General features: G+C 38.8%; 1 protein-coding gene across 6 annotated transcripts in view; it reads left to right on the forward strand.

The window, feature by feature from the left end:
• Positions 1–15,794, forward strand: part of EVC2 (EvC ciliary complex subunit 2) — an 80,192-nt gene that overhangs the window by 36,932 nt on the left and 27,466 nt on the right. For 4 of the 6 annotated variants that reach the window (XM_055797332.1, XM_055797335.1, XM_055797338.1 and 1 more), the window contains 5 exons: positions 303–627; positions 3,510–3,749; positions 5,796–5,971; positions 12,318–12,477; positions 14,657–15,121. In XM_055797332.1, the coding sequence (XP_055653307.1) occupies positions 303–627; positions 3,510–3,749; positions 5,796–5,971; positions 12,318–12,477; positions 14,657–15,121 (1,366 nt within the window). The remainder of the gene's footprint in view (positions 1–302; positions 628–3,509; positions 3,750–5,795; positions 5,972–12,317; positions 12,478–14,656; positions 15,122–15,794) is intronic. The other 2 variants (XM_055797333.1, XM_055797336.1) reach the window with 2 other exon arrangements.

The following is a 15,794-nucleotide window of genomic DNA, read 5'->3' on the forward strand; positions in this document are numbered from 1 at the left end:
AGGTTGTTTGCCTTTAAACTGAGGAATATTTTGAGTTTTAAAGAAAAGCTTTTCCTTTTTGTGTCTAAAATGGAAACACAAGAGTGGACATAATTCATTAAAGTTGCTGTTGTAGAAGCTGGCTCACCCTGCTTTTTAATGCATGGTGCCTATCATGATTAGTAAACTCATATGCTGTAATATTCCTGCACTTCTCTGACTGTCATTTGGTTACTCAGTAGTGAATGAATCTAGATATCCTTGTTTTCTGATAGAAATTTTCTGTAATCTGATATAAAACAGTTCTGATTACCTTTCTACAGCTTGGAGGTTGCCAGCCTGACGCGGGCAGATGCTGATCTGGAGGCATATCGAACACAGATATGTAAAGAAGTGATTTCGATGATGATGAAGAACATGGTCTTAAGTCACAGCCTCTTTCCTCATGTAGAGAAGAAGATGAGTTCAATTTTCAAAAAGCAGTTTCTTATAATGGAGAAAGAGATTCAAGAGGAGTATGAAAGAAAGATGGTGGCTTTAACAGCTGAATGTAATCTGGAAACTGGGAAGAAAGTGGAAGCTCAATGCCAAAAAGCAAGGGCTGCAAATGAAGAGGCTGAGGAATTAATGAAGAAAATGAATGAAAAGGTAAGTCTGGTATAAAATCAAGATATTTTGCATGATACATCATTTTTGTAGATGGTTTCTCTTTTAGACTAGGATGGATGAGTTGTCGTCTTAGAGTAAAGAGAAAAGCTGTACAATTTAAATGCGTTCAAAAATTCAGATGTCATAATTAGGGTAGTTATTAAGAAACTGTGTTCTTCTTCACCAGAAAACGAGCTTATCTCAAGATAATCTACCTGAAAACAGAAGTTTTGCATTACCCTGATATTTTATTTTTTTTACAGTCACTTAAACCCTTGCAAAGTGGTGGGGTTTTTGAACTATATTTTGCTGCAGCAGTTCCTAAGAACTCCCATCAGACACTGTGTAAACTATTTTGCACATTCAGAGCAGAGCAAACTCTAAAAAGACTCCAATATTGATAGTCTTACTTGGAAGAAAATGAGACTATAGGTGCAATGAAGGGCCGATTTCCTCCAAATCCAGTGAAGGCAAGCAGAGTGATCTATATTTTAGGCAGAGCAGGGAGTGGACTTCTCTTGCAAATAGCCTCTGGATAGTAATGAGATAAATAATTTTACAAGTTCAGGGTCTCCCTTTAAGGAAAAGCTTAATGCTTATGTCACTTTCATTCAAAGATCTCAGTCCGAATGGGTAAGTGTCATTACTGAGGATTTCATAGGCAGTCACTAGCTGGAAATTGAGCCTGTGTCACCAGTCCAACATCCCATGCACAGAAGTGTTTCCTGTGTTCCATGTCTTTTCTTTTAAGTATATTGAATGGTTACAATAAAACTGATGCCCCGCCAGCGCTTTTTTTTTTTTCTTCACATGTCTGGAGAGGACTTTTTTGAATATTTCACCTATGTAAGCTTAAAATGCTAAAATAGCTGAGTTAATATTTCATGCTTGTCAAAGGTCTTAACTCTTATTAAGAGGATGGCTTGGTGGGAATAAATAGAGCAGTTCATTCCTGATGAGTGGGGCTTTGCTTCTGGAGCACAAGTGGATATATGGTAATGGGATGTGATAATGCTGAGTTTCCAACTGTGTGTTTCAGTTCAAATATAGAGGCAAAAAAGTTATGCTAGGTGTATAATCTCTTATACCAGTATATTCCTTAGTTGCGTATGTTCTCTTCGTAGACAGTACTTAAGGTTTTGATCTTCTCTTTTGTGTTGTTTTTCAGTTGGAGGATTTTTTGCCTTTTTTAATTTAAAAAAAATATTTGCTTATCATATACCTATAATTTTTAAGGACTTTTATGACACTTCATGATAGCAGTTTCGACAACAGGTTTTGTGCTGAGCGTGACTTATCAAAGGTACTAGAGTATTCTGAAGGTCTCAAGAAGTACTTTGGTTTATTAGGCTGTTGTGTGGGGAAAGTGTATGGCACAAGGCTAGTGAACCTTTGAATTTCTTTGATGTTTCAAGGTGAGTTTTGAATTGTGACCCTAGGGAGCTTTCAAATATCTGTAGTGTATGAACATCCTGAACTAGAGGTGCTAAAAAATCAAAGGAGTCAGCAAGGAAGGGATACTTGTGGGCATCTTGTTAATGATGAGGTGAATTTTACTCCACAGAAATCTTTTTCCTTCTTCTGGTTATAGAGGCCTAGACTAGATGTCTGACACTTAGGTAGGCCTGGCTGAGATGAATCCTGCTGTCACAGAGAGAGAGGCCTGACTGAAAATCACTGTGTGAAATCACACTAAACATGCTCTCAGCAAAGCAGCTTTTTTTGGCACAAAATACCTTGGCATTGGTTCAATCTCATTTGTACTGGAAATCCTGAAAGGTGGGAATCAAACGAAGAATTAAGGCCAATCCAGTAGTTGTTGTGATGCCTTTGTCATATACTAATGTCTTGCTGTTTGCTTTCCTGTCTGTGAAAGGACCTGTTTTTGTACTGAGTGTGGAATATAGTTCCAGAGGACATACCAGAGCACTAGGGTTGGCCTCCATTTGTGCACTGGCAGCAGGTACACTGACATCCAAGAACCAGGAGTGAAAAACAGCTGGAGCAATGACCTCCTTCCCCTCCCGGCCAAAACACAGAATGTATATTCCCTGCCTTTTTCATTAATTTGCTGTCTGTGTGTGTCTCTTGGGAATGAGGAATGAGGTGCAGAGGACAGTTGTCCCCAGATAAATAGTATGAAATTTAGAACAAGACCAACATAACTACTGTTGTGTAACTCTGCTGATATAAGAAACATTCATTGATCAGTAGGACATGTATGTTTTGATTTTATGACAAGTTTGCACCATCTGATATGGAAACGGTGAATATGTAATTCTTACTGGAGAACTATGAAAAAGTATTTATTGCAAAGAAGCTTTTAAATTCATTGTCATTTAATTCTACTGTGTTGTAACTCTAAAATTATGCTCTGGGATTAATTTTTAGAAACCAGTAGGTAAAGTCACCAATAATAAGAACTTTTAGAGATTTGTAGTAGAATAGGGTTTTTTGTAATTTATATTGTTTTTAAAATGTATGCTTATTGTAATTTCATTGTTCTGAATATGAGTCTATTCAATTTTAATAGGATTCCAGGATTGATGAAACCTAAGAAACTAATTTCATATATATACTTTGTGTTGAATTTCATGGCATTTTGTGTAATTTATCTTAATGCTTCTAAATTCTAAAAAGACTTCATAATGCCTTGGAAGTATTATCTGGATTAGCAATTGACAGCTGTACAACCCCTGCCATTCCAAACAGGTGAAAACCATGGGAAGTGTACACTGCTTTAGTATTAGCCTTCGTTCAAACCTGAAATGACAGTGATCAGATTATGCTCAAAATATGTATGAACTCGTAGCAGTGATACTTTAAAATATGTTGAGTACTGAATATCACTTCAGATTTATTTGTTTCTCTCCTCTCTGCAGCCTGCTTTAGAATATAAAAGTCTTTTGGATAGACTTCAGAGACTGGAGCAGGACCACCTGAAGAGGTTGCTTCTGGTAAAGCAGGAGGAATATTTTGCAAAGGCTTATAGACAGCTGGCTGTTACCCAGAGAAAGGAGCTCCATAATATCTTTTTTACACAGATAACAAATGCTACTTTCAAGGCAGAACTGAAGATGGAAGCAGCTAAAACATTAGTGGAAGGTTATTCTAAAATACAGGTAATAAGAATGGACTTACCATCCTAACATAATGACAGAATACAAACCCACAGTAACTTTTGAGGAATGTTGCAGGATAAATATTACCACTTTTATAACTAATCTTAGGAGGAATTTTAAAAAGTATAATGCCATCATGCACATCTAGACAACTGTATATTGATGCATGCGCACAGCCTTTTTCTGCAACAGTGAGTTAGATGTATTTGCCACAATGTTACGTGCTTAGTGCTGACTTCTCTTTTTATGGGTGATATTTCCAAAGCACCCAGATGCTTAAAGCTTGTCTTTTACTGCTCAAGGAAGATAAGACCAGTAGCTTGCCTGTTTCATGGAGAAGAAAGAAGTTTGAAAACATGTCTACACCGTACTGTGGGAAATTGTGTAATATAAATCTCCAGTTCTACAGTGCAAGTATATCAAAATATTCACATTTTGGGGCTCCACTTAGCTCCTGAAAGCTCTGTTGGTGCAGCTTTGCCCCAAGCCCTCCCCCACAGGATGATCTGAGAGCAGATTTGTGCTCATGCAGCAAACATCTGGTGCCAGGTCTAGCCTTGCTGGTGTTAATGGGGCCCTCAGCGTGGTATGGAAATGCCAGAGTGCCATTTTCAAAAGTAATTTCAGCCCAAATAAAGGGATTTAAGCAACTAAGAGAATGGTTAGGTACCTGAATCGATTTTATGAATGGTATTTTCTGAAACAAATCAGATGCTGTCTAATGAATGGTAGGTACCTTTTGTAGGCCTGTCTGTATAGGGATTTTCAAAACACTCTAGGCATCAAGTGCTCTTCTTTGCTTCAGAAGATCTACTGAGCCTCTTAATCCAAATATTTAGATGATTGAAATTGCGGTATGTCTGAAGTGCTATGGTTTTGTACTTTGAGGGGTTGAATATCTCTAGCTTATGCAGTACAGTATGTTCAGGACTTTAGTTTGGTTTCAGGTACATTTTAAGCCTCTTGAAACAGAATAGCTTGAGTTGTTTCTTCAAGGGTGGGTTGTTTTTTTATTCAGTTTGTGTTGAAAGTTAGTTTAAATTCCAGAATTTCTGGGAATCGTTTTTCTGGCTGCTTCATGAAGAACAGTATAATTATTGTGGTCCTGGAGGCTGAGGGCCTGGACGTTAAAAAGCAGTATCTGAAAGTAGGTGTGAAAACATGTAAGGCCCACTCCTAAAACTGGATGCAGATGTCACTACAGAAGAGCCACATGTGGGCCACTGTCAGAGTTAGATGCAGTACGCACTTGTGCCAAAAGGCAGTTGAGCAGCCAGCAGAAGATAGAGCAAGTGGAAGAAGTTTTTTGACGATGTTTTGGCTGCTCAGTCATGGGTCACCTAAGTATCAGACCTTGTCTTGGCTATCTGATGCTAGCAGAATGTCTGCTATAGACCATTGTGCGCCTACCTTCTACCAGACCCTTTTGTAGGTACCTGAACCCTTCCTGTCCCCCACTGTTGGAAGGAGGAACTTCTGAGCCAGCCTGTGTGCAGCAGGCCTGGCTTCCCCATGCTGTACTGGACACCTGGAAGACTTACCCTTGGCTTTGAAGTCAATTTAGATACCTTTGAAAATGTTAGCCTTTATTTATTTAATCATACAAGAGATTGTAAAGAAAAATGAAGGGAGGGGCTGGGGGGAAAAATGACATGATACTACTTAGTGCTGTTACTGAACATATGCTGTCTTCAGGTCCCAGTTCAAGAGTGCTTTGAGCAGGAACAGTTCTACTAACACTGGTACATGATCAAATGACCTTTTAACTCAGGGCTCTCGGGAGGTGCACTAACTGTTCAGGAAAGTACACGAAATATTGAGGTATTCAGACCAAAATTTCAATGTAGTATTTGTTGTGTTTTGTTGAAAGAACAAGAATAAATTGATGCATTCGTTAGAGTGAAGTTGATACAAGCTTGTTTTTCACTTGTAAGAGCTTTTTAACTTTGCCCTGTTAATGAACACATTTGGTCTGATACCCACAGGTATTAGCTGAAGTTAACACTACATCTAATTGAATATATTTGTTCATATTCTTTCCTGTAGGGAGACATTGAAGAGCTAATGGATTTTTTGCAAGCTAGCAAGAAATATCACCTGAATAGAAGATTTGCTTACAGAGAATATCTTATAAGTAAGATACAGTTAAGGGATTCTCGAGCCTCTGCTCTTATAAATGCAGCAACAGCCCAGATATCAAGTCTCATTAATAAGATGGAAAGGTAAATACCTAAATTGTTTTCTTGGCAGCCGCTTGGCTACATTATCTCACAGACAATAGAATACTCTTCAAAAGTCCTTTAGTCTGTGTTACCTAGCAGGAAAGCTAAATGAAACTGTTATATTTTAAGTTAATTCTGAGAAAATATTTTAACTGATTTTGTTAGTTAATATCCCAGCAGACGCTAAGGTGAGGCTTTGTTGTCTGTATCTGCTATTTTTGTGTCCGCTCTATACAGCACCTTTTTATAATTCTGAGTTCAGTGGGAGTCAGGCTCATGTAAGAGTCTCGATGTCTTTATACATCCATTGTTTGTGTTAGTCCTCAGTAATGTGAAAAGTGCTATCAAAGTCCATTGCAACATGTACCAGTTAAAACCTTTTGTCTGGGTTCTTTATGCATGAATATCTGGATTTAACAGAAAAGAACAATTGTGATTCACTAGTGATTGAATGTGTTTGAGGAGCTGGAAGTACAGTCTCAAGCTGGAAAGCATGAATATTTTCTAAAGAAAAGTTGACTATAAGTAATGTAGCAAGGGAGGATCTTGACTAGCAGAGAACACACCTGTTGCAAGGCATATTAACAACTAAAGATCAGGTGAAGTAAGAAGTAGACCTGGAAATGGACTGTTGAAATACCCTCATTTAGTTTATCTGGGTATTGTATGAGATCCAAGCTGATTCAAGTACTCTTATGTGAGGGTACATAGTCAAGGTGGAGAGAGAGAATGGTGACTTACCAGACACATAGTTTCTTAAAATTATGTGGTAATGGGGAGCACTGAGAGACTCCTGTTGCTGCTAACCGGAGAACTGTGGCATATCTTAGTTTGGCATACAGACATTACTGAGGAGCATGCCAGTGCAGTGAAATACGTTAGTGGGAAGGAAAACAACCTGGCACTGTTGCTGCTAATCCTGTGCATGCAGCTTGATTTATATATTTTAGACGTCTATGTTTTTGTGGTCACTGACATGTGGAGCATGCATTAAAAGAACAAGTATAAATACCAGTCTTTACATTGTGGTTTTTCTTTCATAGTATTGACTTAAACTTATTTAATATTGGGAAGCAGGAAGTCTGTTAAAAGATTGCATCTGTTGAAACTCGACAAATTTGTTGATGCCATGATAAAGTCATTTACTTTTTTTTTTAAAAAAAAAACAACACTTTTCCTTGCTCTTCTATTTGATCTTCTTGCGTGCTGTCTGGTTGGAATGGTACCTGAAGTTTAAGCTCAAGATTTGTTGGTCAGAGAGAGGTTCTCCCAGTATGCTTGAGCAGCTTTGCCTGTTTTGTTAACCTCTTCAGCTGTACGGCTCAAAAATAAATGTCTTGGCATAGGAAATATAATTCAGATGTCTTTTACAGAAGAATTCCCTTGCATCAGTTCACACCTCTCTTTGAAACTGGATTATGAGACATTTTTGGGGATGTTTACAGAGATTTTGTGGTTATGTGAAAAGCCTTTGTGAGAAACTCACCTGTATGATGACTGTATCCATGGCTTAAATCATTGCAGTGAACAACTGGGACTTCTCAAGCTGGAAAAACAGGTCCCAGTCACTGTTTAATGCCTTTTATGCAACCAACAGTTACAAAACAGATCAACTACAAAACAGAGAGAAATGTGTAGTATTACTAATCCACGACCTCATGGATCTCACCCCCTGCCCCCAGAGTACTTCCAAAAAACTTCCCAAACCAACAAGCATCATTACCAAGATGAAAAAATAATGTTTCAAGCACTCGTCTATTAAACTTGTCAAGTATGCAATGGTCATAGTACTCTGCAGACAAAGGAAATGTGTCCATACTTGGGGATGGCATGTGTAGAGAAGCCAGCCCTTCTGACTTTCTAGGACTAGAACTAGTTACTTTCTTGTAACTTTCCGCATGTGCTGCACCAGGAATTCCTTGGATGCAAAAGTTGTCCAAACTCTTTATGTTTTTATTAATTCTTTACATGTTGAGATTATAAAACTCCAGAATGTAGTGTCTCAGATTATTTTCTAGTTTGTTTTGAGGGTTTTTTTCTACAAGCAAACTGAAATATCCTAGTATAAACCATGAGAAAGTTATAATCTATGCTAGGTAGGCTTGTATTTCAGTTTCTAACAGTAAATACTCCCCAAATCACTTTATAAATTGGAGCATTAAAATTTGAGCAGCAAGAGAAGTCTGGTATGAATGGCTGGTACTTAAAATTTGTATCCATAACATCCACTTATTTTTCACTTTAACATTGAATCTACTTGTCTAAGTATAGATACAGGTCTGTCGTAATCTGTTGTGTCCAGCTTCAATAACGTGCCTTAAACTTACCAGTATAAATGGAATTATTTTAAAATGCAGAACTGTTTGTATGGATAAGAGAAGCTAAGAAAAGGTGAGGTGTAGTTTAGATATATCACAGACAAACAGATTCAGGGATACATAAACTAGCAGATAAATGATGAGGGGAGAGGTCTTTTAAAAATGAACTTTAATAGGATGCTTAATATTTATCAGATAGCAAGACAGTTTCAAATTAACATGAAAAAGATTCTGTGTGGCCAGAAGTAAATGTTCAAAAAAGCAAAATAAACCCAAACCAATTCTAGGAAGGGTTGTGAACATTTTAAATTAAATAGAGCAGCCAGTTTTCAAGCTGGGCTTTCTAAATATAGTATTTAAATAAAATGTCCCTTTTGTCAGGACTGACTGTGGTACTCAGTGTCTTTTGGAAATCAAGTCTGTGGACTGCAGTGCCAAAAGGCAGGAAAGCAAGTTTTAAGATATAATCCATAATGGCAGATTTCAGGAATGTCTACCTAAGGTTCTTTGTTTTCCCTTAAAGAATTAACGGGCAAAAGGGCAATACTTGAGGCAGTATTTATCATGGGTTGTTCCCGCTATCAACAGAGGCATGAGATTCTTGATGTTTTTGAACTACAGCAGCAGTAACAAGTTGCATTGTTCTTTTGCCAGTATCTGCTTGTTCACAAGAAGTTTCCTTCCTTCTTTTGGTCTCTTAAAACAATCCAGTTCTTGTGACAACTCAAGCTCCTTCATAAATGTCTCCCAAAATTTTAGTTTTTATAAGACCTCAAGTATTTCTTGCGTACTGTGCTTTTAAAGTGGCCACTTGACTCTCTTAAAAGATTGAAGTAAAACTCTTGTTGGTCTCATTCTTCTGAGTAATCTTCATTTATATGGACCTTGTTATAAGCAAAGTAGTTTTCCAAACAGTGTCCTGCTGGCCTTTTCAGGAAGCTGGTGTTGGATAGCAAATGCCTCCAGCAGTAATATATCAATATAAAGTTTTCTAATAATCTCTTAAAACCTTTTCTGCTTGTAGCATGTTGCTATGTAGGGCATTTATTGCCCTGAATTATTTACATAAATTCTGATCTGGACACCAGCAAGATGCCAGTTCAGCAGGTGAAATCCTGAAGTGGCTGGAGTAGCATGGGCACAGTCTTGCAGGTTCCCTCTGTATAGGTTCTGTACAGTGTTGCATTTCAACCTCCATGTATCTCCAGGCCGATACAACTTCTCTGCTTCTTACCTGGCTGCCTTTTGCTTTAGTGATGCTCATACCTTCTCTACTTTTCATAAAACAATCTTCCTTTCCTGGGGTCCAGCATCCTTTAGATAGTTCTCTTGTAGCATCAAATACATACTACTTTATTTTTAGTGCCCTCGCTCCATATTTTCTCCTAAATTTGCTGGCTTTCATTCAGTACAGAGAAGTCAAGGTCTGCCTCTGATTGACCTATGATGCTGCTGCTGTTGGCCACACACTTGGTGTCTGTACCTTGGTGCTCACTGCACTTGGAAGGATCTCCCTGGAAACATCCTTTCTGTTACTGCAGTATTCCCCTTAATTAAAATTCTCCTTGTTCAAAGATGTTAAACATGTGCCTGCATATTTCTTCAGTGATTAGGTGTCTGGTATGCTTAAACAAAGCAGTTTATCACACAGTCTACACTGTTGCATCTTTCTTCTCTCCCCTTATTTTGTACTTCAGTTCAGAGTCCTTTGGGAACAGGACATCTTTTAATTCTAATACTGGTGGGGTTTTTTTTATACTGTATTTATATGAAAGCAGAAATTAAGGTCTCCTGCTGGGATTGAGCCTTCTAGGAATTACCATAATACCAATTAATATCAATTGCCACAGAAACTCAAATAGACTTCTCTGGTGGTAGGCGTTTTGCCCATTAGTTTTTTTTATCTGGAATTCCAAATAAATAAATAGATAGGTTTTACGATACTGCATCACCTACAGTTTGAGCTCTGGGCATAGTGGATCCTCAAATAAACTAACAATCTGAAACTGGAATAATGTAGACTCCTTTTTTTCCTTTTTTTTTTTTTTTTTTGTTTTTGTTCTTCTCCATCCTAGGAATAGGTAGGTATATATCATCTTCCAGTCATGCTATGTTGCATGGCTTTTCTTAAACTTTTTTTTTGCTGGGTGTTTCCAGCACATCTATCTTTTTCTATTGCAGACCATTTTCACTGCTCTGGACAGAGGTTTTAATTGGATGCAGCAAGCCTGGGTTTATTTCCTCAGTACAAGACGGGATGAAGGTGTTAAAAATAGTATCTTGGTTATTATCTTGCCTTGCGTCCTCACTGCAATAACTCTTCCTTTTATTTGCTGATCTTTTGCCTTGAGTTTGATCAAAAAGCAAGGAGAAACTTAGAGTTACCAAATACGGGCTGGAAACTTGGGGCTGTTAGGTTTTTTTTGACAGAACACTGAAATTTAACATTGATTGCTTTCAAGACAAAAATTACATGGTCAACAGATACAAGAATGATGCTTGGTGGGTTGCTCTCAAGGTACTGAGAAGTACTTTAATCTTCTTTGCAGAAGATTAAAGTGCAACAGATAGATATTGGAAAAGCTCTGCAGAAGGAGGTGTGCTCTGGTTGACATAACTCTGTGATTATAGCAGATCTGAGTTTCTACCCAGCATGTTCATTATGCAGGGGATGAAGTGTGGTGGCTTGCTCAGATGCGTGTGCATGTTTAGCAGTAGATGGAGAGGTGTGAACTGTGAAATCTGGCCACCATGGTTACAGTGCAGGGGCTGCTAATACATCAGTCTTCTGTTCTATTTCTTTTAGCTTTTATTTTGAGGATTATCTTTGGAATGAAGCTGTTACAGTATCACCAAATCCTAATAAACCAGAATGAGACTGGCCTTTCTGGAGAAGAGCTTGCAACATTTAGCTGCTGCTCTGGTTTATGAGTTGTGCCAGGTATCATGCTGAAACAGGGACTTGGAAGCCCTGGATTTGTCTGAATCCAGGCTCTGTGTGTAATGTTCATGTTTTCTGAAAAATGGGGATTTGAAAAATAAACCAGATGGTGTTTGGATAACATCTAGATTTAGGTCGGGAATTGGTGCTTCCTACTCAGAGTTCCGTGTTGACCTTTGCAACCCCATGTTTTGGAAGTCCACTGTGCTTAATATTAGAATGTATAACTCACAAGTGCCCAGCAGCCTGGTCTGTATTAAGATGTTCTTTTTCTGTTCTGTTGTATGAGAGAGATTTGGCGAATTTCTGGTGTAAATATAATAGCAGGTAACTTTTTTAATTCCATTTAAGTTTGTGGAGAGGGAGGGTTTTTTGACTTTTGCAGGCATGGCTGGGATCTTGCTTACCCTTTGAAATACTGTAGTAACTGGAGGTAGATCGTAGTCTTGAACTGTGATTTGAAATCACTGTGGGCTTAAGACTGAGAAGTTGCTCTGTTACGTTATTGTATTTCATATTAGTTTAAAATCTTTATAATTCTTTTGATGATAAAAATTTAATAGGAAAACTGAATATAAATCTTCTAAGGGGTATGATTGTTTTGTATCTTTAAAATAATTTGTAATTGTTTTTACTTGATTAGATTACATCCTTTCAAGATAAAATTGTTTCTAATGAGGCAATTGAGTTATAAAAGACATCTAGAATTGCATTCCAGGGGCATTAAATGAAAAATGTAAATATTATGAATAATATATAAGGTTTAAAATGTCTCATTTGAATATTGCTTACATTAATAACTGATACGTAATCAGTTTTGTATTTGCCTTCCCTTCCTTCCTTCCTTCTTCCTGTTCCTTCGTACACCTTCACTCTACCTTCAAAAACTGCTTCAATTCTACACTCATCTCTGAGATTTTCTTTCTATTATCCAATTGTTTATTTGATCCCTCTCAGGTATCACTCTTAAAGAAAAAGATTACTCTTTGTGTCTACTTTGTTGAGGCTTATTATGGTACTAATTGCCTGAAATACCCTTTTGCTCTTAAGAATTTGGGATAACAAACTTCAAACACTATTATTACAGAGCAGGTCATCTACCTGAAAGTCATTTGAGAATGCTGCTGGACCGAGCTGAGGCTGAAATTAATTCTGTTAAACAGAAATTCGATCATGATTTAAAACAAGAAAAGCAAAAGCTTCACCAGAAACTCATTACCAAACGAAGGCGGGAAATGCTGCAAAAGGTAATTATTTTCAGTATATTTATTTTCACAGGGCTTATCATGAATTTAAAAAAAGGAATTAATTGGAAAATAAAGTGTAGCTCTTACGACAGGTCAACACTGCCAGGAGCACAGATGGAAAATAAGTGTATTTTGGGTTTAGCTATGTATTGCCATGTGCTGTATTAATTGTGTTGTAGTTAATAGCTGTTCTTCTAGAAGAACCTGCAAGAAAGTAACATAACTGGAGAAATTTGTGAAGACCCTTGGCTTAGTCTAACCTGTCCTAGGAAGTTATGACAAGACTCTGTAATGTGCAGAAAGGCAAACACCAACTGAGGTTCTGGAATCGGTGAGGGACATGGCACAGATCTGTGACAGTTGTTTTCTATGGGTTTCTGGGCTATGTGTGACTTGTATTACTTATACAGCACAGTTAAAATTCAGCTACAAAACAAAACTGTTTAAAAGATGCTGTACCTGTGGTTGCTTGTGTGAGGACTCATGTCACCTCACCTCAGCCATCTAAAAATCAAGACTAACTTCAGGAGATCCAAATCATCTCATAATGGAAGATGATTTGCAAGTGATCTGAGGTAAACGGGAGTTGTTATCCAAATGTCCCTATCTTTCTCGGCCTAAAGGATTAAGAAGAAATTTATCTTGGATTAGGTGATATTTTTTTAGATAACCAAAGTTAGGTGAGATTGATTTTTATTTTTTTTTCCAGAATATGTGTTTCAGTGTTTTCTGCTCTTTAACAGGTATCAGTGCAATGACAGCTAGCAGGTATAACGATGGAGACTTCATTTCATAGAATCATTTACATGGAAAAGACCTTTAAGATCATCAAATCCAACCATTAACCTAGTACTGTCAAGTCCACCACTAAACATGTCCCAAGCCCCACATCTGCACATCTTTTTAAACACCTCCAGGGATGGTGTTTCCACCTCCTCTCTGGGCAGCCTGTTCCAATGCTTGACCACCTTTTTGGTGAAGAAATTTTTTCCTAATATCCAGTCTAAACCTCTGCTGGCACAATTTGAGGCCGCTTCCTTTTGTCCTATCACTTGTTATTTGGGAGAAGAGACTGACCTCCACCTGCCTGTTACTGCCTTTCAGGTAGTTGTAGACAGCAACGCGGTCCCGTCCCCAAGCCTTCTTTTCTCCAGGCTCAACAACCCCGGTTTCCTCAGTTGCTCCTCAGAAGACTTTTTCTCTAGACTCTCCTTCAGCTTTGTTGTCCTTCTCTGGACATGTTCCAGCACTGCAATGTCTGTCTTGTGCGGGGCCCAAAACTGAACACAGTATTTGAGGTACAGCCTCATCAGTGCTTAGTACAGGGGGATGATCACTGCCTTTGTCCTGCTGGCCATACTATTTGGCGTATCAGCCAAAATACTGTTGACCTTCTTGGCCATCTGGGCACACTGCCAGCTCATGTTCAGCCAGCTGTCAAATAGCACCCCCAGGGCCTTTTCCTCTAGGAAGATTTCCAGCTACTGTTCCCCAAGCCTGTAGCATTGCGTGGGGTTGTTGTGACCCAAGTTCAGGCCCTGTTGCTTCTCCTTGTTGAGCGTCATAGAATTGGCCTTTACCCATCAATTGAGCTGATCCGGATCCCTTTGCAGAGCCTTCCTGTCCTTGGGCAGATCAACACTGCCCGCCATCTTGGTGCTGTCTGAACACTGTTGTGGTTGTTCTCAGCATAGGTAGCTTTGATTTAGCTTTCAAATTACATTGCTGCATGCTGCAGGATGGGGAAAATAAAATTAAAAAAATAAACAGCATCCCCCCACCCCCCCACACCCCTACCCCCCCACACCATTATTTGATCCAGATTGACCTCTGGAATGCTCCCAGATTGTTGTAATTCAGCCAGCTGGGTTTATGTCAGACCACAAGATCGTGCATTTATTTAGGTGTTAGCCCTTCTATGTAGGAGCAATCCAAATTATCACAGACCTGCATTAGCCCTTCTATCTAACAATAATCTGAATTATCACAGGCTTTTTAGATGTATGCAAAGTCATCATATTAAGGACTGGGTAAGTCTTTGGACACTGGAAAGCAATTTCGAGAACACTGAAAAACAAAAGTTTGAAATTTTGTGTTGCTATGAAATACGTATTTAAAGAGCTTGAATTTGAGATGTTCCTTCTCTTAACTTTGTTCCTCCTTTTGGCAAATGGATCAGCAGAAAGAGCACTGGAAGGAGCAGCTGTCACTTGGAGACCCCTTCAAAAGTACTAAAGAGGTCACTCACTACCTGAGCCACTGGAAAAATCTTCTGAGGGATCACACCATTGAACTTGAAGAACTTACTGAAAAACTTGACAATGAAGCCAGTGAAGAGCTGAAAGAGCTTCTGTTTAGTCTAACAGAGAAAGCTGTTGAAGAGCTTAAACGTGTTCAGTGTGGAGTATTTGTGCAAGAACTGGTCAGGCTCAATGTGCCAAAGGTGTTCCTGTTAGAAGCTGTGGAGGAGCATAAAAAAGAGATGGTTGTTAAACATGAACAGCTTGAAAGGGAAGAGCGTGACAAGAGTGTGGCTGCTGATGAGCTGCTTCAGCTCACCACACAGAAGCTAAGCCAAGAACTGGAAGCGAGCATTTTGGAACAAAAAAAAATAAGGAGCTGGGAACAATCAGTATTCATGCAAGTATCTCTCTGCACCCTTTTCTTGGTTATTATTGCAAGTAGAGATGAACTAAGAATTTTCAGACCTGTCCAGGTCTAATTCTAAATGACCACAATCAGTACTCTGTTGGGCCCTTGGGAATTGATTAATTGTTTATTTGTTGGGTTGTTTTGTTGGGTTTGGGGTTTTTTTGTGATCACTCAGCACCTGCAGCACTGGTGGGTGAGCATTGCAGTAGAAATTCCAGGAAACATTGGTTGTGAAACCAAAAATGTGGAGTGGTATTTTTATACTCTGTTTACTCCATGTCAGGTTTTACGTGCACATCTTTCATTGTTATCCTCAGTCTGTTCTCAGAAGTCTGGCACTTTGGAAGTGTCATTTAGTATGTCAGGCCTGATTGGCCCCATGTCCAATCTCAGTATATTACTCCGAGCCACAAGTCAAGCCTTACTCATTGAGTTTGTTTTAGGCTCTGCCATAGTATTTCCAAATACTCCATAAATACACAGCACAGTAGCCTGCCTCTCCAGCTGACTGGCTCCATGCATCAGACATGGCTGACCTGGCCTGCTGAAGTGCCCATGGCACTGAGGCCTTTAGCCATAGGAGGCGTCACAGCACAGGCAATGTTACAGAGTTGGCCCCAGGTGTGCCTTAATGGCTACTGCTGCCTGCTGTGACGTGACCCGAG

The sequence above is a fragment of the Falco peregrinus genome, chromosome 2 (genome assembly GCF_023634155.1).
Source record: "Falco peregrinus isolate bFalPer1 chromosome 2, bFalPer1.pri, whole genome shotgun sequence".
Classification (NCBI taxonomy): domain Eukaryota; kingdom Metazoa; phylum Chordata; class Aves; order Falconiformes; family Falconidae; genus Falco; species Falco peregrinus.